We start from the raw sequence: 25,371 nt of genomic DNA, 5'->3' as shown, positions 1-25,371 counted from the left end.
CAAATGAAACCAATGGCTACAGATAAAAATACTTTGTACGTTACTAACCCTTAGGTGCTGATTCAGATTAATTGTTCATGTCTCATTACTAATACTGAAGTATTTCAAAGTAAATTATCACAAATCCAATATTAAAGTGATAAATCTTCTATTTTTAAATGGATGCCTAATTTATACTTGTTTTCCTTCTAATTAATGGAACTGTTACTTCTGATATTTTTTTAAAAATACCACAAAAATGATAATGAGGCAAATCTATTTACAAGTAATATCTAGAATACTGATTTTTAAAAAAATCTTCGGTACATTTCAGAGGTCATCTTTTTAAAGAAAAATTTTTCTTAAGATTGCTTTATGTGAAGAAAGGCTGTGTATTTATCGACTTGTATATTATTTGACTAAATTATAAGAATGTGATAATAGTTATGTACTCTGAAAGCATGTTCTAAATATACCCCAGTGAATATTTTGATCAGTGAGTCTGGCATAGGGTACAAGACTTCTTGAGGAGGTCATAGTGTGAGATTAGCCGAATAGCCTGGACTCTGCAGTCAGACCTGGGTTTAAATTCTGAATCCACATTTGCTGTGGCATTTGGGCAAGTTATATAACCTCTCTGAGCTTTGGTTTCTTCACAGATGGATGGAGATGATGATAATACCTAATTCATAAGATATAAAAGTACTCATTTTAGGACTTGGCACAAAGTAGGTATTCAGTAAACTGTAATGAGTTGCTTCTTTCCTTTTCTTACAAAGAGAACATTGTTCTTGGGCTATTGATAACTCACAATGGCTAGATTACTGGATGAGTGATAGAGAGAACTTAAATTAAGATAGCTGGACAATTAATTACGATTACTGCCAGAAACTTCCTCCACAGAGGTTCTCAACCTTAGCTACACATTAGACCTTCTGTGAAGATTAAAAAAATATTGATGCCTGGGCCCTACACGCAAGAATTCTTTAATCTGCGGTGCAGCTTGGCAATAGAATTTTTCAAATCTTCCCTCGTAATTCTAATGTACAGCCAAGGACAGAGAACCACTGCTTTATAACAACCATACCCTGGGGTTTATTCTGTTCTAAGCGTTTAAAAGCGTAAGAATGATATTGGAGGAAAAGCTTTCCTAAGAAAGTTCTTGTAGACCGGGGATTTATTTGCCTGTGACCACATTTGGCCCAACGCCTGTTTTTCTCAATAAAGTTTTATTGGAACACAGCCATGCTCATTTGTTTCCATTTGGTCTATGGCTGTTTTCACGCTACAACAGCAGAGTTGAGTAGTTGTGACAAAGACCATATGACCCACAAAGGCTAAAATGACTCTCTGGCCCTTTACAGAAAATGTTTCTGACCCCTGCAGTAGGCCACTTAAAAATTGAATCATAATGCTGTTTTCCAAGATGCATTCAAGAAAGTCAACTCACTACACAAGTATATCTGCTAGATTCTGTTCAAATGCTTCCTTTTATGAAAAACCAAAATGAAGTTGGGACTATTAAGTAGTTCTATTAAGTACCATTAAGAGAACTATTTTTGCTATATTTTTTTGAGAATTGCCTATTTCTGAACAAAACTTCACAATTTTAGTATAGCACTTAACATTCTCTTTAAATTCTAAGTTTTGTAGAAATAGTAAGAAATTTAATGTAGGACACTTTGACTTAACTTCCTTACTAAAAATGTGGAAAGCTGGCATGTTAATGATTATCAAATGTACTTAACCCTGAATGCCCTTTTAAATGAAGCTAGTTGAGAGTACTGTATAGCTTTTTCTGCTTGTTTTCAAGTCTTTTTTAAAAAGTTCTTAGCAGAAGTGGCTTCTTGTGCATTTTCCTGCCTTGCATACTCATAAAAACGGAGCCACTGCTGCCAGAGAGTAGGTAGGTGGTGACGCAGTGGAGCAGGTCCCAGAGAATGTGCTCGGCAATGTCTTCAGTCTTTTTAATCACTTTCCTTCCTTCACTCACCAGGAAATATGTCCCCTCTGCTCCCCACCCCTAAACATCATCACATCTTTTTGAACCAGTTAGTAATTATGGAAGATATCTTGAAAGAACCCAGTTGCTGCCATCCGTTTATGCTTTACTGAGGAGCAGCTCACCCAAATGCAGCATCTAGGCACAGTCTTCGTGCTGTCTCAGCATCCTGGTTGCTGATGGAAGCATGAAAGCTCATTAGAATTTTAAGAGATTAAAAAAAAAATGTTTAGTTGAACAATAGAAATGGGGCAGGTTTTAATCAGGAATGCCATATTTTAATCTCTCCTTGCTTCAATAAGAGAATAGTTCTCTTACAAGGGACAGGGAAATCCATAAATTCTGCCTGGTAAATGGTGGGAATTTTGTAGTCATAGCTTTCGCCCTAGTGTTTTCCTTCCTCTTTTGTCTGCATGTCTCTCAGGGCACCGGGAATGCTTTGCTTTATATATAAAAACAGACACTTCACGTTTGCCAGGGATCTGTCCAGAGATCTTGGTGAATACCCAGCTTTTCTTGGATTCTCACAGCACCAGGCTTCGTTGCCAGGAGGTCACGTGAGCTTAATTGCTAGCGGTGTGATTCTAGCACACCCAGTGCAGATTCGTGCTGTAGCGAAGTGGTTCCATCGCATGGATCCTCACGGGCGTTTGTAACCATCAGAAGGAACCTTCAAATGGTTAGGTGAGGTTTCTGGGAAGGATTTTAAGGGTGCACACATGCCTCTTCCTGAGACTGCAAGCTTCCGGCAGTAATGACCTTGGCCCTACATCTTTGCATCCTTTGCAGCCAGCACAGGTTGTAGCTGAGGGAGGAAAGGAAAACTGTCTGTGGGTCTAATCATGTCCAGTCTGTTGAGCTGTGTTATAATAAGATGATTCCCTCATTTCTTTATGTTTTCATTTTCTGCATGAAAGCTTTCTTTTCAAATAAAGAAACATATTGGGGCAGGTAATCAGTTATGTCACTTCTGTTAACTCTCTAGTTTTTAAATGCTTGGGGTTTAGCACTTTGAAAAAAAATCATTCTGTTTGAGAGTCTTGAAAAGTAATCTTCTTGCCATCATTCCTTGCTAAGAAAGCTGCATTTCCTGGTGATTTAGTGAAAACTTTTGTCAGGTACACATGAAAGTAGCCTCTCACGTGGGCCTGCGCCCTCACACTGCCCATGAGGCAACCTCTGAGGCCGGGCTTCAGCCCAGTTGCTGGAGGACCAGCTTCCACCACCTGTTCTGACTCCTTGCCACCTCTGAATCCCAACACAAACCAGGTTTGTAATTGCTGGACTGTACAGGGAATCAGGATATCTGGGAATGGGGGTTTAATCAAAAGAAACATTGAGAAAGTTACAGGGGTTGACAGGAGCTCAGTAAACACTCCAGAGAGTCACGCATCCATGTGAAAATGTACAAAGAGGTAAAAATGCCTGCATTTTAGCTCCTTCCAAGACTTCTTAGCCCTTGAGTCAGAACATATCAGCTTGTGATGAACTAACTTACTCAAATTAGCTCAAGAAAGAGACCTGTGAGAAGAACGTTACCTGCTTCCAGGAGAGCTGAGCAAGCAGGCCTGGGGGAAGGCAGGTCTTCGGACCTCAGCAGTGGGCGTGGGGTCTGCACGCTGCACACTCCCTCCGGCTCTGAGTGTTGGGAAGGCAGATGGTTCCTTCAGTGCCCAGGCTGGACCCAGCCAGCTGTGTCCTGAGGCTGTGAGGCGGCCCCATTCTGGGCTGTGAGATATAGACATTCAGGCAAGCCAGCCACTGTCCACTGCTGCTCCCGGACATCGACAGTCCACCTCCCCCATCCCTGTAACCTAAAGGCAAGTCGTGATCAAAGGGGATCTTTCCAGTTATCTTTTGAGATCTAAAACTTTCCCCAAAATGACATTCTTCTTATCTTTATTCCATTAAGAACGTGGCTGATACGAGTTTAATTTGGATCTCTTATTCCCATGACTGACAGTTTTCAATCTAGGAAGAGTTGGATTAGAAATGGAACAGACTTCGAATGAATTATTTAGCAAAAGATCTCTTATAGCCATTGTACATTCAATAACTCAAAAGCATTTCTCTGACACTCACTTCAAGACCCTATGCTAGGTGTTTTGAGGAAAAATACTAATAACTAATACTGAGTTATTGTTACATGTCAGTGATTGTGCTAAATGATTTTACGTGTATGAGCTAATTTTAATTCTTTAGCATATCTTTGCGCTAGCTGCTGCTCCTATCCCTGTATTCAGAGCAGAAAATTAAGACTTAGGAAGTTTTAGCAACGTTTCAAAGAAAACCAAAAGATTATTGGAGACTTCTCTGGTGGCGCAGTGGTTAAGAATCCGCTTGCTAATGCAGGGGACACGGGTTCAAGCCCTGGTCTGGAGAGTTCTCACATGCCGCAGATCAACTAAGCCCGTGCGCCACAACTACTGACCCTGTGCTCTAGAGCCCACGTGCCACAACTGCTGAGCCCGCGTGTCACAACTACTGAAGCCCGTGTGCCTAGAGCCTGTGCTCCACAAGAGAAGCCACTGCAGTGAGAAGCCTGCGCACCGCAACGAAGAGTAGCCCCCGCTCACCGCAAGTAGAGAAAGCCCGCGCGCAGCAACGAAAACCCAACACAGCCAAAAATAAACAAATAAATGAAGCTACTCAAAAAAATTTTTTTTTTTTTTTTTTTTTTTTGCGTACATGGGCCTCTCACTGCTGTGGCCTCTCCCGTTGCGGAGCACAGGCTCCGGACGCACAGGCCCAGTGGCCATGGCTCACAGGTCCAGCCGCTCCACGGCATGTGGGATCCTCCCGGACCAAGGCCCGAACCCGTGTCCCCTGCATCGACAGGCGGACTCCCAACCACTGCACCACCAGGGAAGCCCAAAAAAATTTTTAAAAAAAGAAAGATTATTGGAGTTAATGTAAGTATGAAATACATGAAAAAAAGTGGTGGGAAACAAGTTGGACAGGTAGGTAAGGGGATGAATCACGACCTGAGTGCCATGCTGAAGACGTGTGGGTTCTGTTGCTAACGAAGACCAAATGAGTTTCTGGGATCCTAGGGGCGATGTCAGAACTATTCTTCGGAAAAGCTTCTCTGGCTATAATTGTGGAGTGGGAGAGACTGATGGAACTGAGGAGGCCTCTGGTAGAGGTGCCGAGAGAAGCCGAGGACGACCAGGACTGGGGTAGTTGCTGTGGCCATGAATGGAGCAGAGAATGCTGTGGTTTTCTTTTCAGCTTCCTTTTATGTTCCCTCTCTGGGGCTTGATTTTAAAAGTCTAGCTTTTAAACATCCTAGCATAGACTCCTGCTGGATTTGGAGTTGCCTTCAATTTCAGCAGAAAAAAAAAAAAAAAGAATAAAACAAACAAAACTCCATTTTGAAAAACTTTGTCCACCAAATTACCTGTATTGTGAGGAAACAGTGATTGAGGAGCCAGGTGTTCATCCGGCTGCAGCATTTTCATCAGGCTAAGGGTGGCCAGAAAGCGACCCACACGCACACCCACGTTCCTGCACGACTACTCCCCTGTCAGCGTGTAGGACACAGACACTTATGAGAGGTGTGTTTGCCCCTCAGGAGGGGGCTCATTTGGTGGCTGTCACCACTGCTTTTCCGTGGCCCTGGGTTTCCTAGCAGGACACGCCGCTCCTGGTTTTACTGTCTACACAGGTGTGGTTACGTGGGACCTGAGAAAACAGCCTAATTTTTACGTGCCTCTCATTCTTGAGGCTCGTATTTTATCCCCAAAGAACTTCTGGGTGATCCTGTTTGAAGGAATGTTGTAAGTATTGGGTTTTCCTGGATTGAACCAAACTCAGCATCTGTGGGGTTCTCCACTTCATCCAGAGGAAGAGAGTGGACTCAGTGTCTCCAGCTTGTGGGCACTGTGGGAAGGGTAGGTCCCTGCCCTAGACCTGTGCTATCTGTGCTTTCATTTAGCAAGTGTGAATTAAGTAGTGTGTGCACCAGACCCTGTGCTGCACATGGAGGATGCAGGGATGAAGAAGGCACAGCTGCTCTGGGGCAGAAGCTGCCAGGATAGTTTGGCATAGAGGCAAGCATGTAAACATACCAGCACAAAACATGCCAAAGGTGCTTCTCAGTATTTGGTAAGTCTTTTGATGTTTAAACTCCTGAAAGGAATACTTTTTTTTTTTTTTTTTTTGAAAGAGAAGAAAGAAAATTAAAGATGAAAGAGAAAAGATTGAGTTTGAAAGTGTAATAGCCCTTGGAAATTAAGAAAAAATTCCATAAGCCTACAGAATAATAAAGAAAATAAATAATAAAACAAAATAGTAATAAATATATGAATAATAGCCATAATATGAGTTTTTCAGTTTACCTAAGAACTAGAGATATTTCTGTGTTAGACTGGGAACTTCAGCTTTTTGTGAAGTTGGAACCTACCTAAAAGCTTTATCTCTTATTCCCCTCTGGTTCCTAGTAAAAAAAGCTCCTTATAATGCTTCAGAGGAATTCCTGCTGTCTTAGGGTGGCAAAGGAGTTGATTGAGCCAGGGCTGTTCTCTGGGTCCTGAAACTACAGGAGGGTGTGGAAGGTGATGCACTCCCGGACATGGGGCTGGACTTCTGAGAAGAGCTCGACTCTAGCAGGGACTCTGGTGGTCAGCCAGGGTGTGGGGAAGGGTGGGGAATGTGGGATCTGGGGACTCTGTGCTGACATTCTTGTAATTATCTATAGTTCTAAGCCTTCTTGTGCCGCTAGTAACTACCTTGTTCATGGGTGATGCCGTGAAAGTCTCCTTATTTTACATCGTTGAGATCAAAAGTAACACAGTATCAAAGAAGAGTAACATACATCAATTTTCCTGATACTAATATGAATTGAAAATACTGTATCTAAGGAAGATCTGTATTAATGGGATTGTATATAGGGAGAAAGGTGAGATGAGAAGCAAGGGAGTGCTTCCTCTGTTTCTGTACCATTTTATTTTACTTTTTTTGCATTCTATTATATAAGCATTTTCTGTTCTCTTAAGGATGAGCTAGCTAAAGATTCGGAAACTTATCCTGATAATGATGGGCACTCTCCTCTTTCAGCAGATTTCTGCACATGGCCGATCTTCTTCCAATGTAAATGGCGGGCCTGAACTTGATCGTTGCATGAGTCCTGAAGGTAGTTCTCAGCCTATGATTACTTTTTTTAAAAAAAATTATTTATTTATTATTTTTGACTGTATTGGGTCTTCGTTTCTGTGCGAGGGCTTTCTCTAGTTGCGGCGAGCGGGGACCACTCTTCATCATGGTGTGCGGGCCTCTCACTATCACGGCCTCTCTTGTTGCAGAGCACAGGCTCCAGACGCGCAGGCTCAGTAGTTGTGGCTCATGGGCCTAGTTGCTCCGCGGCATGTGGGATCTTCCCAGACCAGGGCTCGAACCCGTGTCCCCTGCATTAGCAGGCAGATTCTCAACCACTGCGCCACCAGGGAAGCCCTATGGTTACTTTTGTAAGGGAAGCCATCCATGTGAACTTGGTCGCCCCCCAAACCCACTTGTGCTGAATTATCTCCCTAAACAGCAATGGGATCATGACACCAGTTAGCCTGTTTAGCCTTATGGGGCAGGGGTCACATCAATATGTATAGAATCTCATTAATTAAGCTATCCGATTTCAGATTTTAGTCTTGGGTTTCCTTTATTTTTCCTTAGTTGCAATCTGCTCACAATTCCTAAATGTAGGCTTTCCTTGTTCTTAGATAACTTTAAGTGGGTTTCTTTGTTTGATGTCAGCTATGTACAGGGCACTGGGGATACATTGTGAAAAGTGGTCGATCTTAACCACTTCCTTCTCCTGCCCCTCCCCCCCTCTCCTTTTTGAGGACACTTTGAGCCAGAAATTAGCCTTAACAAGGTATACCTAAGTGGCCAGAATTTTCTTTACTAGAAAAAAAAAATATATATATATATATGTATATATATATATATATTTTTTGCGGTACGCGGGCCTCTCACTGTTGTGGCCTCTCCCGTTGCGGAGCACAGGCTCCGGACATGCAGGCTCAGTGACCATGGCTCACAGGCCCAGCGGCTCCGCGGCATGTGGGATCTTCCCGGACCGGGGCACGAACCCATGCAGGGGACTCAACCACTGCTCCACCAGGGAAGCCCTACTAGAAAATCTTGAAGAGAAAATTTCTAAGATCAAGTCCCCATCATCATCCCCTCCCCCTTTCTCCAGAGTTGACAAAAAGTTTACAAAGTTTTGGTTAGACTTCCCTTTTACCCAAAGCTAATCACTTATTTTCAGCTGATATTTCAGGGATTTGTCAGGTTTATTGATTTTGTTGGTTTCTGATTCCAACCAACAAGGCCAAAAGGAAATTGGTGGTTCAGGTGTTCTATTCAGAGAATACGTTCAGAGGATTTTCTTTAGTTTTACCACAGATTTAGAAATAACTCCATTGTGATTTATTATTTCACCAATCTGTAGGAATCAAGGTGAAATGTGATGTGTTCACTAGACTTTGTGTTTATCCGTTTTTGCAGGTGTGAATGGAAACAGGTGCTCTGAATCGTCAACTCTTCTTGAGAAGTACAAAATCGGGAAGGTTATTGGTGATGGCAACTTTGCAGTAGTCAAAGAGTGCATGGACCGGTGAGTGGGTAGTGAGGATAATCGTTTGTTCACCGACACATACATTTCTCCTTTGGAGTTTATTCTTATCTGAATGAACGAAAGGCCTTCTTAAAGAGTCTACTCTTAGGGCTAGTGTTTTGCATGCCCACACGCAACTTGACAGGGGAAAATATATGTATACATGTAGAATATAAACCTGCTTTGTACTTTGGGAGATATATCAGGTCTCATCCATGAGCCGGAGAAAAATGGGAAAGAGTACGGTTCATTAAAAAAAAAAAAAAAAAAATCTCCTATAGCACTTCTGTGCCAGGCTCTATTCTCAGTGCTGTACTTATAGTAAGTCATTAACCCTCTCAGCTAATAATTAATTGCATATTATCAGTAGTTCAGGATACATGAGCTCTGACTTTATTCAGTATCAGAATCAGCCAACTTTTGCTCATATTAAAATTATATTTTTGCTTGTCCAGCCTTATTTTGTTTAAGGTCCTAATTTCTCAGATGGTAACAAATCCATTCTTTTACATTCCAGGCCTTTTGTAAACAATATTAAAACTGGAAAAGACTCAGATTAGAGTCTTTGTGTTTATAGCCTGTTATTCTAGCTGCTCTAAGTGGTAATTTTTGTTGTGGTGGTGGGAGATGGGTGAGGGGGAGTTTTCCAGAAAGTTCTGGTGACTACAGTTTTCTTGTTCTGCTACATCTCCAGTGAAGCTTTACTGCTCCTTATATGGTACACAAAGTAGCTCCCTGTCTTCTAAGCCCCTCTGCTTAGCTCTGGTACACAGATTGCTGCTCAAGCAACAAGCATCTAAAATATGACTTCTAAAGACTCATTAGAAATCTGAGGCAGTGTTTGGTTTCTATTATGGAGAAGCAGTTTAAATAAAAGTTATTCTTCCAAGGCCGGTCTCATCAGTGTGTACTGTGACCACCTGGCAAAAGCAGCTTGTGCTTGAGAGAACTAACCTATTCCAAGAATACCACAGTGTTCTTTCTTGAACTGCTTTCCTATTCTAAAAGATGTATTTTTGACATGTTCAGATTCAATTATACTAAAGGTGATTAAAAGTTAAATAACAACATCAGGACTCTTGTGTCAAATGAATGACATCTCTAGTACCAGATACGGACGTTTAAAGGTGTGGATAAGGTGGCACCAGATCCTAAGTGGAGTTTTGGCTGAGAAATAGAAACTGAAAGTCTAGGGACTTTTCAGTTTTGAATTATGGGCTAATTAGTGACTAATGGACTCATGTAAAGACATTGATAAAAGAAAAGTTTCTGTTACTTTGATTCATTTTTCTTAATTTTATTCTGTCTCCTAAGAGAACTATTTTTGAGATTTAAGTATGGAAGAACAGCTTCTTGTCCAAGTCTGATACAACAGAATTTAAATACTTTAAATATGTGAGTTACTTAATATTGTAATGATTAATACTTATAAAAGGAGATTGGCAGTGTGGCTTTGTGGGTTTTAAAAAAATCTTTTGTGGGTATTTTTCTCCCTGACCCCACTCAGCATCCCCTCTGGTGTATAGAGAAGGAAGCCACTCTTTTTTCCCTGGGTCTGTGCTGTAGAGGAAATCAGGATGGATGGTGTCTTTGATTTATGTCTTTAAATGGCCTTCCTCTGATTATTCCATAGGTCCACAGGAAAGGAGTTTGCCCTAAAGATTATAGACAAAGCCAAATGTTGTGGAAAGGTAAAGTATACATAACTGTTTTGTAAAAGAAACTGAAAAAACTTAGAGATGTTTACTGCGGTGAAGGAATTTAAGTGGTGATTTGACAAGATCATAATAGGAATAGTCTGCTGATAGTAGCGGGGGAAACCTTATCAAGCTTTTTTTTCCCCTGCCATTTTTCAGAAACCTTAATCCTAAAACAGTAAATTGATTTGATCTCTGTCCTAACCATTGAAAAATACAAGTTCTTCTCTCTGGGAGATGTCTGTATCAAAACCCAGCAACACACAAAAGGTGCCTCAAGAACTGTGAGGGTTCTGAGACTTTTCAAACTAAGAAATTAGCCTTCCAGCTTTGTAGATGTGGCAGAAGACACAAGATTCCTGGGTCAGACAAAAACTACTACTGGTGCCATAGCAGATAGCATGAGCTCCATGCTTGCACTGGTTCCCAAAGCCCACAGAAGTGATGCAGAGGGGCCCAGCTGGATGCTGTCCATACAGTGGATTTGTGTCACAGTGGAGGACCCCCAAGCTTAGGAACCCCCCAATCTTATGAGGGGGCCACTAGCATCCTACCCAGCCTCTGCCCCAGAGGAGAGCATTATTTTTATTATCATGGTCAGGAAACAAATCGCCCTCCACCCCTGGGGGAGACCCTGTCTCTGTCTTCCAAGGATGTTTGCTATACAGACATACTTGGAAAGATAGTTTGTAACTAAAGATGATGTGGGATGTGCAGAAACACCATGGATTGTCTTCCCAAATGGAAGAACTTTTTTCTCTGTCCTACTCTGAAGATGGGACTGGGAAAAAAATCAAATGATAGAATGCTGCTAGATTACTGCCATTTCAACTATGTTTGAAAGGATAAATATTCTACAATAATGATGACAAAGACCTTTTTAGATTCCTTTCTGGCAAGTAGCATAGCAGTTAAGAGAGCAGGCTCTAGGGCCTTCCCTAGAAGGTGGCGCAGTGGTTAAGAATCCACCTGCCAATGCAGGGGACACGGGTTCGAGCCCTAGTCTGGGAAAATCCCACATGCTGCGGAGCAACTAAGCCTGTGCGCCACAACTACTGAGCCGGCACTCTAGAGCCCGCGAGCCACAACTACTGAAGCCTGTGTGCCTAGATCCCATGCTCCGCAACAAGAGAAGCCACCGCAATGAGAAGCCCGTGCACCGCAATGAAGAGTAGCCCCTGCTCGCCGCAACTAGAGAAAGCCCACGCACAGCAACGAAGACCCAACACAGCCAAAAATAAATAAATTAATTAATTAATTGAAAAAAAGAGAGAGAAGGCTCTAGATCTCATGGTCCAACTCTGAGTTGCTCGCACTTGTGGTGCTGAGCACTTGAAGTATGGCCAGTCTGAACTGAAATGTACTCTCAGTGTAAAACACAACAGATTTTGAAGACTTAAGCAGAAAGAAGAATGTAAGATACTTCATTAATATCTTTTATATTTGATTACATGTTGAAATGATAATATCTTGGATATATTGGGTTAAATAAGTTATATATTTTACCTGCTTTTTATATTTTTTAACATGGCTACTAGAAAACTTAAATTTACATATGTGGATCACATTTCTATTGAACAGTACTACTCTAGAGCCAGATTGTATAAAGTTTAATCCTGGCTCTGCCTCTTTTTGCTGTACGACCTTGAAAAAATTAGTTAACCCCTCTGTGCCTCTGTTTCTTCCTATAAAATGCAGTTGTTAATAATATCGAAGGCATAGGTTATTGTGAATTAATTGAATTAAGGCATAGAAAACATGTAGAAAAGCACCAGTATATAACAAGAATTTAACACGTGTTAACTGTCAATATTATTAATATGCCAGAGGAATTCAGAAGTCATAGCTAGGAGGATTTGACGTGATAGTAGTGGTTTTATATTTATGGAACTCCTAAAACTATTCTTCATCAGACATTTACAAAATTGTGTATTTTTAACAGGAAACTTAAAATATTATGATACAGTGTTAGAAGAGTCTTCTCAGAGACCCAGAATGGAAAATCCAATAGACAAATGTGTCATATACTTTTTTTTTTTTTTTTTACTACATTGTGACAGCTAATGAAGCAGAGTCTGTGCAAAATGCCCCCCTTTTCTTTGAATAAGGTTTTTCTAAATGTAATTTTCTTTAAATAATTCTATGTGTTTTTAGTTATTGTGCTAACAATTTTATTACATTTTCAGCTGCAAAGCCTGTCTCCATATGTAAGTAGGTGTTGCTCTTTGTATCTGGTACTGTGTGATTTAAGCAGAATGTGTCATAATTTGGGGAGCCAAGTTCTAACCAACTGTATTAAAGTATTTTTTCAAAAAAGTTTAAAAATAATTGCTCTGGTAAGGATATTGTTTACATGATTAAAATTTAAGCAGCTGTCTCAGTAGCTGAAAAAAAATCTTTATGTAAAAAAATTCAGTCTGGTACACTAAGTGTTGAGGCAAATGAATAGGTCACTTCAAACATTTGGATCTTATTTTTCTTTGTTATTGAATGTCATTTTATTTTTATAATTCACGATCATATACTTATTTCCATCCTTATATTTTGCTTATTTGAACAATTATTTCCACATTGACTATATAAAATTATAATATTAAAACTTAAAAAAAACCTGAAGGATAGTTGACTTACAATATTGTGTTAGTTTCAGTTGTACAGCAAAGTGGTTCAGTAATTTTTTCAGATTATATTTCATTATAGGTTATTATAGGATATTGAATATAATTCCCTGTGCTATACAGTAAATCCTTGTTACTTATCTATTTTATGTAAAGTAGTTTGTATCTGTTAATCCCATACTTGTTCTAAATAGGTAGATTTTTCCACTAAAGTTTATATTTAGGAAAAAAATTGATATAGAGAATTTGCTTTTTTTTGGCAGCAGGGGCAACTCTTCATCGCGGTGCACGGGCCTCTCACTGTTGCGGCCTCTCGTTGCAGAGCACAGGCTCCAGATGCGCAGGCTCAGTAGTTGTGGCTCACGGGCCCAGTTGCTCTGCGGCATGTGGGATCTTCCCAGGCCAGGGTTCGAACCCGTGTCCCCGGCATTGGCAGGCAGATTCTCAACCACTGTGCCACCAGGGAAGCCCAGAATTTGCTTTTTTAAAACAAAATCTAAGGGGAGGTATTCAGCCACTCTTCGGGGGCATCGTTCGTTACCTCTGCCTTGTGGGTTGTATACAGAAAAGTAATAATGATGAAAATAATATCAGCCATTTATCAAAATGTATTATCTATCCAAAATGTATTATCTATCCATTTATCAAAATGTATTATCTATCCAGGCTTGGACATACAGAAATTTTGCACATTATCTTTAATGACTTGCAAAACAGATGTACTGATTTTACAGATAAAGAAACAGAAATTCAAATTAAATAGCTTCCCAAAAGTCACACAGAAGCAGAGCAGTGATTGGACCTTTGGGCTAGTTGGTTGAACAGCCAGTCTACACTGGCCAATCTACCATGATCCCTCTCCAAGTTCAACTTATGCATTTGTTCCTATAATAAGAACCTGGGAAAAATTCTTAACCTCCAGTTTTCTGTTTGCTTTTCTGTAATGTACAAGATTAATTCACTTGTTTACCTAACATTTGACGTTTGTGCAAGATACTGTGCTAGGAATAAGGTAACTTAACAATACCAGTTCTGTAAAAGTGTTATGGGAGTTCAGGGTAGCACATGAGAGAGAAGTAGGTGCTCAGTGGAGATGCCTTAGAGCAAGAAGCGTTCGAGCTGGATTTGAGCAGTAGGTACGGCTTGAGTAGGCAGTAATGACAGAAAAGCTTTTGAGGCGGCCAGCGCAGCCTGAGTAGAGGCCCAGAAGATGGAAAGCATGTTGGGTTCTTCCAAGTAGGAAGTTTTCTTTTTCGTTTTAAAAAATATTTATTTATTTATTATTTATTTATTTTTGCTGTGCTGAGTCTTCATTGCGGTACACGGGATGTTCATTGCAGCATGCGGACTCTTAATTGCAGCATACAAACTCTTAGTTGCGGCATACAAACTCTTAGTTGCGGCATGCATGCAGGATCTAGTTCCCTGACCAGGGTTCGAACCTGGGCCCCCTGCCCTGGGAGTGTGGGCCACTGGACCACCAGGAAAGTCCCTCAGTAGGAGATTTTCTTAAATTGATTTATAATGTTGTGTTAGTTTCTGGTTTACAGCAAAGAGATTCAGTTATACATACGTATTTTTTTTCATATTCTTTTTCATTATAGGTTATTACAAGATATTGAATATACAGTAGTAGTTCCCTGTGCTATATAGTAGGGCCTGGTTGTTTATCTACTGGTTTGGCCAGAAAGTTCATTCGGTTACTGAATATGTTGTTCAGTAAAGTTCTTCGTGAAAATGTGTCTTTTATTTTTACTTTAAACCAAACAAACTTTCTGGTCAACCCAGTATTTTATATGTAGTAGCTTGTATCTGTTAATCCCAAACTCCTAATTTATCCCTCTACCACCCCCTTTCCCCTTTGGTAACCATAAGTTTGTTTTCTATATCTGTGAGTCTGTTTCTGTTTTGTAGATACGCTCATTTGTGTCATATTTTAGATTCCACATATAAGTGATATCATATGGTATTTGTCTTTTTCTGTCTGACTTACTTCACTTAGTATGATAATCTCTAGGTCCATCCATGTTGCTGCAAATGGCATTATTTCATTCTTTTTATGGCTGAGTAATATTCCCTTGTATATATGTACCACATTTTCTTTATCCATTCATTTTTTGATGGACGTTTAGGTTGCTTCCATGTCTTGGCTGTAGTATATAGTGCTGCTATGAACACTGGGCTGCATTATCCTTTCAAATTAGAGTTTTCTCTGGATATATGCCCAGGAGTAGGATTGCTAGATCATACGGTAACTCTATTTTTAGTTTTTTAAGGAACCTCCATACTGTTCTCTGTAGTAGCTGCACCAATTTAAATTCCCACCAACAGTGTATGAGGGTTCCCTTTTCTTGACACCCTCTCCAGCATTTATTATTTGTAGACTTTTTAATGATGGCCATTCTGACTGATGTGAAGTGATACCTGAATGTAGTTTTGATTTGCGTTTCTCTGATAATTAGCGATGTTGAGCATCCCTTCATGTACCTATTGGCCATCTGTATGTCTTCTTTGGAGAAATGTCTGTTTAGGTCTTCTGCCCATGTTTTGATTGGGTTGTTTGTTATTTTGTTATTGAGTTGTATGAGCTGTTTATATATTTTGGAAATTAAATCCTCATTGGTCGCATCATTTTTGCAGATATTTTCTCCCAGTCCGTAGGTTGTCTTTTTGTTTAGTTTATGGTTTCCTTTGCTGTGCAAAAGCTTATAAGTTTAATCAGGTCCCATTTGTTTATTTTTGCTTTTATTTCTATTGCCTTGGGAGACTGACCTAAGAAAACATTGCTATTATTAATGTCAGAGAATGTTTTGCCTGTGTTCTCTTCTTGGAGTTTTATGGTGTCCTGTCTTATATTTAAGTCTTTAAGCCATTTTGAGTTTATTTTTGTGTATGTTGTGTAGGAGTGTTGTAACTTTATTGATTTACATGCCACGTAGGAGATTTTTGCAAGATCTACCTTGGGACCAAATTTAAGGAGGCTTTTGAGAAGGCTATGGTGTTTGTAAATTTAAGAATTCTTCCAAGCTTGGTATTCTAAATAATATTCTAAATATTTATTGAATTCCCATAGTGTATGAAGCCCTGAGCTTTCTGTTGTGGTGCTTAGAAGTGGTCTTTCCTTCTCTTCCCGGAGTTCTGCATTCATTATCTACATGATATGGGTCCAGGCAGGACATAAATCCCAATGTATATTGTATTAGTTTCCTGAGGCTGTTGGAATAAATTACCACAAACTTACTGGCTTAAAACGGAAATTTATTTTCTCACAGTTCTGGCAGCTAAGTCTGAAATGCAAACTCCCTCTGGAAGCTTTAGGGGAGAATCTGTACCTTGATTCTAAGTAGCTTCTAGTGGCTGACAGTATTCCTTGGCTTGTGGCCACATCACTCCAAACCCTGCCTCCGTCTTCACCTCCCTCTCTTCTGTGTGTCTGTTTTTCCTCTTTTGTCTGTGAAATCTCCCTCTGCCTCTGTCTCATAAAGACACTTGTGACGGCACCCAGATAATCCACTGTTATCTCTTCGTTGCAGTATCTTTAATCACATCTCCAAAGACATTTTTTCAAATACAGTAATATTAACAAGTTCCAGGCATTAAGGCTTGGTAACTTTGTGTGGCCGTTATTCAACCAACCACACTCATCTACCGCAGAAATTACATGTAGTGATCTGAGCATCTCATCTCTCTCACTGCATGATCCTCAGCAGTACTCACCCCACAATATATATACCAGCTGTAAAGCCACTGTTGACCGAGATCAGGCATGATGTGTTTATGTCTTCCGCTTTCTTGAGCACTTCAGAACGAACTGTGCTAGTTGCTAGAGGGCGAGGTAAACAGAAAGCTCCGGGACAGCAGGGTGAGGGCTGTGGTTGGAGCAGAGCGCAGGGGCACTGAGAACAAATTCGAGGGGCTCCTAACCCAGTCACAGTTGAGCAGGGGAGGCCACCTGGAGGAGGTGAGGTCTCATGTGGTGCTGAGGGGTAAATAGGAGTTCACCAAGAAGTGGGGAGAGAGAGCTCCAGACAAAACCGCCTGTGCAAGTGCCTGGAGGTCTAGATAAGAGATTGGCAAAAGGGATAAAATGGGAATGGATATATCCCGAGGCTATTGAGAAGGCTGACCTGGCAGGGATCTGTGATGGATTGGCTGTGCAGGGGGATGCAGGAAGGAGGGTCCGGGTGGAATTCCTGTCTGCTCTGGGCAGCCAGGTTCATTCAGTGAGACAAAGGACACAGGAGGGAAGGACTGGAGACAAGATGATTCCTTTGGTTTGAGAGAGCTGTTTATTCCGTGAATCTGTTTCTCTCTGGCTGTCTCTCTCTCTTTTGTCAGTTAAAAACCACCCTGGCCAAGGATAGGGCGGTATCCTTTGCCAAGTGAGCAGTTTTCTTTGTCATTTACTCTCACATACAAAACCATGGAACACCGCCATGAAATGATTCATGTGTAAATTATTTGGAGTTAGAATCATGAATCACTTAACATAAATAATGGTAGATGACTGAATAATGCAAGTTCAGTGCAGTTCAAGACAAAAGTGATGTTCACGTTGTATTTAAAAATATTTCCCTGGGAAATGTAACCTAGAGAGCATTTTTATGTATTAGAAACAAAGATTACATACGGGTTGCATAAGAAATAGGAAGATAACGTTTGTAAAGATTTTTGTGCATTGTTTTGTTTTGCTTCTGAGGATGGTTTACGTTAAAAAGTGGATTGTTCCTTCAAAGACATATTTACATGCATCGTCAGAGGTTGGGAAACAAAGGCTAATAGGTCCCACATCCCAGCAAAAACCTTCACTATGTGCATAGAATACTAGCCATTGTTGAGTAGCATACAGTAAGCCGAGATAATAAATAATGGTGGAGAAAATGTTGCAATATTCACTTAATGTTTGAAATGTAACACTGCCCAGAGGCCCTGGGAGAAGTTCCACAATGCGTCTCAGAAGACTCTCTATTGTGCCTTTTAATGAAAAAGATAACTTGGGGGAGGTGTAGTCTCCGTATGTGGTAGACTCCTTATTTTAGCTCCAATTTGAGCGAATTCTTGGGGTACTGGTGATGGGGATTATTTTACATATGTCACTCTAAATTAGCATCACAGACAGAGCCCCTGAAGAGAGGTAAATTTATAGACTCTCCCAACCTGGGGGAAATGGGGAGGAGGGAGGAGAACTGACGTGATAGTTCCACTTAGCTTAAAAATCAAACACCCATTTTACTACCATGTCGTCTCGGCTTCATACAGAGTGAAATAAACTCATTTGGTTGCCTTTACATGTTCACAAAGGTACATCTGCCTCTGCTTGTTACTGTGATTAAGGACATGGTTGGCACAGATGAGCCAAAGGCTTCTAAACAGGTGTACAAATGTGGAGGGTTTGCTGCATCTTTCCTTTGTCTCTGTGGCCACGAGGAGTTGGCTGCACAGCTGCTTCCCTTGGGAGGGACCAGGGCTCTGTTGTGCCTACTGCTGCTGCCCTGTGGGACTGGAACCACGTAGGGGGCCCTGTGGCCTCCCAGCTGTGGTTGGCTAGGTTCTGAGAACCACTGTTCTTCCCTGTCTGCTGACTCCAAAGCCAGTCTAAGTCTTCCCAGCCCTGCTCATTAATGGGCATAGATTCTCTTCCTGTACAAAGCCTGGTGTGGTTCTGCCTTGACTCCCAAGTTAGTGTGAGACTACCTCTAGTTCCTATCTTTTCAAGGAATTGAATAGTTTCAGCTTTGCAGCTATCATTTTGAAAAATTACAACTTTGACTAAAGCCTCCCCCTTTGAAAGGTGATATTATTGTACAGTACACAAAATGTGGACTGGGATGTCAGGACCCTAGGTGTGCACCCCGCCTCCAAGGACTGTTCTAAGGATAAGCGTTAAGACATTACACAAGTACCTTGCACAGCGACTGACAGATAGTGACTAGATTCCTAGATCATGTTGGTTCTTTTCTTTCCCCCATGTTGGTTCAGCATTTGCACTGTCATTTTCCAACATTTACCGAGTGACTACCTGAACAAACACAGTGCATTCAGTGCCCGAGAAACACCACCCTCCATGAGCAGCAGCCAGCAACAGATTTTCTCTGAACGTTAGTTATTCATCTGTTATAATTCATACTTCCACCTGTTGTCGAAAAGCATTTGAGATGGCTTTGAGTAAAAATACACGTATACATGGATGCATGAAGAGGAGAGGAACCATAAATGGTATCCTGAACTAGAGATAATTATCTTACTACTGCGGCAGAACCCTGAAATTCATGAGAGCAAAGGAGGCAAAAGGGGCGTAAGAGGGAAGCGCGCGCGCGCACACACACACACACACACACACACACACACACACAGACGAACATATAATATGAATATATGCATATAGGTGTATTGAATATTTAGGTAGCAAATGATAGCTCTTATAAGGTAAATTTTATAAAAGCTATATTTGAAAACCTAGAGTGTGTAATAGGGCAATTAGCAATTTTTATAGAGCATTTCCTAAATTCTAAACAATTTATTATTCCAGTTAATGAGGATTAACACATATGACATCGTTGAGAGATTTTAATGTCTCATAATAAAAGAGACCAGTTGTTGCCCATGATTCATGGGTTGGTGTATTGAAAATAATAATGCCGTGAGTAAACGTTTTGCTACAATGCTGATCTCAACTGCATTACTCACCAGGACTGATAATCAGGTGGTCTTTTCAGAGAAGTGATGGTCCCCATGGTACTATATGTCTCCTGATTTCTGAAATACAAGATGATAAGGAACATCCATCTGGTGAATGATTTCATACCCAATCGTAGAAGAAGAAAGTTTCTTTTTTATGAATTTCACCATGAAATTCAAATTCATATTGGTAATAGTTTAAAAACTAAAAATGTTTGTAATGCTAGAAGTTGTATCCCATAAGCATGCCAAATTTCCTTATATGCCTAGTCTTTATTTCTGAGTGTATACTGAAAGGGAAAAGTGATTCCAGCTGAACTGCAAAGCACAGTGTGGCGTACACAAGCTTTCATAGCATCACAACCTCTTAAGGTGTTAGAAATAAAGAAGAGACAGAAAGGAGTGTGTTTTATGTGCCAGATAGCATGCCGAGCCTTTTGAGGGATGTATTTTTTTTAATAAATTTATTTATTTATTTTATTTTTGGCTGTGTTGGGTCTTTGTTGCTGCGTGTGGGCTTTCTCTAGTTGCGTTGAGCGCGAGTTACTCTTCTTTGCGGTGTGCGGGCTTCTCATTATGGTGGCTTCTCTTGTTGCACAGCATGGGCTCTAGGCGCGTGAGCTTCAGTAGTTGTGGCACGTGGGCTCAGGAGTTGTGGCACGTGGGCTCAGGAGTTGTGGCGCACAGGCTTAGTTGCTCCGCGGCATGTGGGATCTTCCCGGACCAGGGCTCAAACCCGTGTCCCCTGCATTGGCAGGCGGATTCCTAACCACTGCGCAACCAGGAAACTCCTCGAGGGATGTATTGAAGAATGTCTTTCTGTTAGTTACAATGAGGTGTCACGCTGACTTGTCCTGTCCCTAGGGATACCAGCTGGGCCAGGGTGTGGTTTGTCTCTGTTCCTTCAGTGTCAGACCTACAGCCTGTGTTGTCCTCCAGAACACAGGGATAGAGCAGAGGGTTCTGTGATTTCTGACCTACCTCTCTAAACCCTTTTTGACAGGAGCATCTGATTGAGAACGAAGTGTCGATACTGCGCAGAGTGAAACATCCAAATATCATCATGCTGGTTGAGGAGATGGAAACAGCTACTGAGCTTTTTCTGGTGATGGAATTGGTCAAAGTAAGGGGATGGAGAGATTTCAAGAGAATTCATTGATGACAAATCCCAAGACGTACAATATTCTTGAAGGACCTAATTGGAAAAGTGTTTTGCTACCTTGAAACTTCCATTATTTATAATCATCAATTTTAGTGGCACTTGTGTCATTTTTTTCATCTACTCCAGGCTGATGAGCTTTCTTTGTTACCTTCACAGAACTGCCACTGTTGATGTTTTGGTTTGTTTTGCTTTTTAAAATATTTATTTATTTATTTATTTGGTTGCATTGGGTCTTAGTTATGGCAGATGGGCTCCTTAGTTGCGGCACACGGGCGCCTTAGTTGTGGCGTGCAAACTCTTAGTTGCGGCACGCATGTGGGATCTAGTTCCCGGACTAGGGATCGAACCTTGGCCTTCTGCATTGAGAGTGCAGAGTCTTAACCACTGTGCCACCAGGGAAGTCCCCACTGTCGATGTTTTGATATGTTCTTTTATGTGTCCTTTAGGGTGGAGATCTCTTTGATGCAATTACTTCTTCAACCAAGTACACTGAGAGAGATGGCAGTGCCATGGTGTACAACCTGGCCAACGCCCTCAGGTACCTCCATGCCCTCAGCATTGTGCACAGAGACATCAAGCCAGAGAACCTCTTGGTACGTCATCTCTGCCTTTTCTGTTCCAACTCAGGCCTCTCTCCCTTTAAAGTGACAGTAATTGCATGCAAATAATCATATGCAGACTATGACATTTTATTTTATTTATTCATTTATTTTTTGTGGTACGCGGGCCTCTCACTGTTGTGGCCTCTCCCGTTGCGGAGCACAGGCTCCGGACGCGCAGGCTCAGCGGCCATGGCTCACGGGCCCAGCCGCTCCGTGGCATGTGGGATCCTCCCGGACCGGGGCACGAACCCGCATCCCCTGCATCGGCAGGCGGACTCTCAACCACTGCGCCACCAGGGAAGCCCCAATGACATTTTAAAGTCTATACCAGCCCTGCAGATACGGGGCTGAGAGAATTTAAATCTAGAAAATCAGCCTGACTCAAGTCAATGACCATAAAATGTTAATGGATTTCTCGAATTGATCTGCACTTCTGCATTTACTGTTTACCAGACATTAGAAAACATATTTTCATTTACGATTTGATGGATGGTGCTAACTGAAGAAAGGTGAGCAGGAAAATTATTTTATGAGGCAAAAAATTCTGAAGAATAAATTGGAGACAGAAACAGAATTAGAGGCTTGTAGGAGACAGCAGTAGAACACGAGCGTTCGTTTCTGTGCAGGGCGGAACTTTGGAAATGATCTAGTCCATTCATTTCAGCTCTACAGATATGGAAATTGAGACCCAGATATGCTAACTTTTCTTGTTTAAAAGTCTCATTTGTCCTGTTGTTCTACAGATGAAAGTCTTATTCTGATATGCACTCAGCTTCATAATCTGGTTCCAGTTTACCTTTCCAGCCTCTTCTCCTGTTACTCTCTTCCCTACCCATCTGGCCAGCATGGCACTCACCTTCAAGCCATATTTAACTCACCTCATGGTGGCCTTCAAACCAAACATTGCTAATGGGGACAGTCCTCGTGTCTACATTGTAGAGAAATTTTAGAGAAGGCGATTTGGGAGTTCTGCACACACACATCTCCCAAACGCACACAGGACTCTTGGCTTCTCTGTTTCCACCTTTCAGGGCTGAGCGTCACCATCATCATCGTTACTGCTTGGCAGGTGAGCCTATCTGAGTCTCCCATATCGTGTGCATCCAAGCACAGGTTTCCCCGGGTCCAGGAGTTGGTGAAGACTTGACTTCCTCAGCAGCATTACACCTCATTGTTGGTGTCCACACTGGTCTCTGTTTGCAGCATCCTCTCCCCCAGCAACGTGGCAAACACGTTCATCTTGTAAGATACTGAGCAACGCCTGTCTCCTTTTTTTTGCGGTACGCGGACCTCTCACTGTTGTGGCCTCTCCCGTTGCGGAGCACAGGCTCCGGACGCGCAGGCTCAGCGGCCATGGCTCACGGGCCCAGCCGCTCCGTGGCATGTGGGATCCTCCCGGACCGGGGCACGAACCCGCATCCCCTGCATCGGCAGGTGGACTCTCAACCACTGCACCACCAGGGAAGCCCGAGGCCTGTCTTCTTGATATCACCCCAGGCTCCCTCGGCAGAGTCAGTCATGGCCACCTCTGGTTTTTGCTGCACTTGCCGTGGTGCAGTGATTTTATCGTTTACTTGTCTGTTGTCTTCTCTAGGTCGTAAGCACTAACGGGGCAAGGTCTGTGTTTCGGTTACTTTATATCCCCAGGGCCGAGGAAGCACACAGTGGACGTGGGTAGACGGCTGGTGACTGACCACCATGGTCACCTAGGTCGCCAGCAGCTGGCCCTCAAACACAAGTCTCCACAGCCTGCCTCATACGCCCAGCACGCAAATAACAACTGAATGGACTAGGCTTTGGGGCCGTCCTGGGGCTTTCTGCTAATTCAGGGTATCCATTTCGCCTTTTGGTTAATGCCATTGGATAATTTCCGAGTGTCCACTTAAAAAGTATGTGAGGTTTTTTTTCTTACTGTCTCCTGCCTTGAGGGAATATGTTTCATCTCTGTTTGTTTCTATTAGGAAAGTAAACACCCCTGCTCTGTAAAACAAGATGTGTTATGTGAACTCTAAAGAGGAATGGAGGCAGCGGTAAGCCAGGCCCCTGGGTGGACGTGAGGGCGTGGGGTTCCCTCCTCTCGACGGGCTGCTTCTGCACCTTGAGGCTGCAGTCTGGGCTGGCCCCGCCCCTCCCCCACTGACAGAGCTTGGCCGGGGGCAGAGGGGACAAGGCTTCCCCCCCGCGGAGCCAGACACAGTGCCGAGGTGTTCACGAGGACGCCCCTGCTCTCCACGGCCCACGTCACCGCAGTGGCCGCTGTGATTGACGTTCTCTGAGAGCACGGGGCCACGGGGCCCGATGACCAGTGGTTACCACAGTGCCCACGCCGCCTGGCTCTGACTGCGGGGGCCCAGCTGGCGAGGAGGGTGGTGGAGGGGTGAGTGAGCTTCCCTGTAAACCCGAGGGTGCCCGTTTCCCAGCTCACTGATTCCGTTCTCACCCCATTTCCCCTCTTTTCCACTCACAGTTCCTTACTGTATGCAGAATCTCAGAAAACCGCCCCTCATCCTCTTCTGCTGTTACACATCAAGGGAAGATAGCAGTTGGAGACATCAGTCCCCGTTAGGATGAGTCTCAGAATGTAGGCAGGAGATTGGAATCGAGTGCCCCACCTGCCCCACCTGCCCCACCTGGATGAATGTCCGCCCCACTCCGAGACCTGCTCTAACCCTGCTGTGCTGCCCAAAGGGCAGAGAAGGGAGATGATAAAACTGATGTCGGGATGAGGCTAATGTGTGACATGAAAGGGCCGTGGGGTCGGGCTTTGGAGACCCTTAGCTGCGCATATCCAAGTAGAATATGTGCCTGCCTTTGGAAACCTAACTGGACCCCTCGGCTGATCCTAGATAGAGTCAGCAGGTTGGCGTGAAAAAGTGCCATCGAGGCACTAAAAGGAAATACGCAGAGGGACTGCCAAGCTCTTCCTACTCTAGAAGAGAATTGGGCCTTTGAACACCAGAGCATTCAGACATCTGATTTGCATCCCCTCCTCTGGCAGCAGTGTCATAATTTAAACCCCTGCCAGCAGAGATGTATGGGTCACTGTGTCAGGGAGCACAGGGGTGGCCATTAATGCCGTGAGTTACAGCCTGGCGGTGCCCTGTCAGAGTTAACTATGAGAGACCAGCGATAAATTCCACGTTTCCAGGAGTTCTGGGGGCAGGGGAGAGAAGAGGGTTGGTTTCTCATATTTGAAGTCCTGCTAAATCATGATGCTGACATTTTATTTAGAGAGCTTGTGGCATTCACTTTGTATGTGGGATCTGCATTTCTCACATATTTCAGTTTTGCATTCTGAGAGCAACTTTTGACAGCATCTCTCAGCTTGTGGTGGGCCCTTTGAGCACCGCAGGGCTGGAGTTCTCACAGTGGTGGCTGTTCAGATCTCACCGAGAGTCTGCAGGCCGTGCAGGCTTTTAGACGCAGGAGGGTGCGGTGGACGGCAGTGGTCTTGTTTGGAGCCCCCCTTGGCTGCCTGCTCGTAACTTGAGTTTTCTGAGCCTCAGTTTACTCATCTGTAAATTGGAGCAAAAGTTCTCTTCCTAATTGTCCAGCAGGGTGACTATAGTAGTGCAGTGAGACAGCATTTAGGAAAATATTGGAATCTCCCAAGTCCTGCGAGGATGCACGTTACTGGGGAGAACTGAACTCTCTGCCAGAACAGGAGGCCTTTGGAGTCCCTGTGCATTTAGCCACCTCTTTCTTAAAACCAGTCTCTTAAAGCCATGTGTGTGTGTCCGTGTCAGTTTCTTAAAGCAATGTCATAAATTTAAAAAAAACTTTTGGCTGCATTGGGTTTTCGTTGCTGCACGTGGGCTTTCTCTAGTTGCGGCGAGCGGGGCTACTCTTTGTTTCGGTGTGCGGGCTTCTCATTGCGGTGGCTTCTCTTGCTGCGGAGCACGGGCTCCAGGCACGCGGGCTTCAGTAGTTGTGGCACACGGCCTCAGTAGTTGTGCTCGTGGGCTCTAGAGCACAGGCTCATTAGTTGTGGTGCATGGGCTTAGTTGCTCTGCAGCATGT

The 25,371-nt window shown here is 42.8% G+C and overlaps 1 protein-coding gene across 9 annotated transcripts in view; it reads left to right on the top strand.

Annotated features, from left to right (window-relative positions):
* The window catches only part of DCLK2 (doublecortin like kinase 2), a 160,960-nt gene that overhangs the window by 110,584 nt on the left and 25,005 nt on the right, over positions 1-25,371 (top strand). For 6 of the 9 annotated variants that reach the window (XR_004350141.1, XR_004350139.1, XR_004350140.1 and 3 more), the window contains 5 exons: positions 7,040-7,115; positions 8,486-8,594; positions 10,228-10,285; positions 20,591-20,710; positions 21,196-21,342. Coding sequence is in view for 5 of the 9 variants with exons in the window: in XM_032633587.1 (XP_032489478.1) it covers positions 7,040-7,115; positions 8,486-8,594; positions 10,228-10,285; positions 20,591-20,710; positions 21,196-21,342 (510 nt within the window). In the remaining 4 variants the exon portion in view is untranslated. The remainder of the gene's footprint in view (positions 1-7,039; positions 7,116-8,485; positions 8,595-10,227; positions 10,286-20,590; positions 20,711-21,195; positions 21,343-25,371) is intronic. The other 3 variants (XR_004350142.1, XM_032633586.1, XM_032633588.1) reach the window with 1 other exon arrangement.

This window comes from Phocoena sinus, chromosome 5, assembly GCF_008692025.1.
Source record: "Phocoena sinus isolate mPhoSin1 chromosome 5, mPhoSin1.pri, whole genome shotgun sequence".
Lineage (NCBI taxonomy): Eukaryota > Metazoa > Chordata > Mammalia > Artiodactyla > Phocoenidae > Phocoena > Phocoena sinus.
Note: the sequence above shows the minus strand (reverse complement) of the source record. Positions and strands in the feature narration are given on the sequence as shown.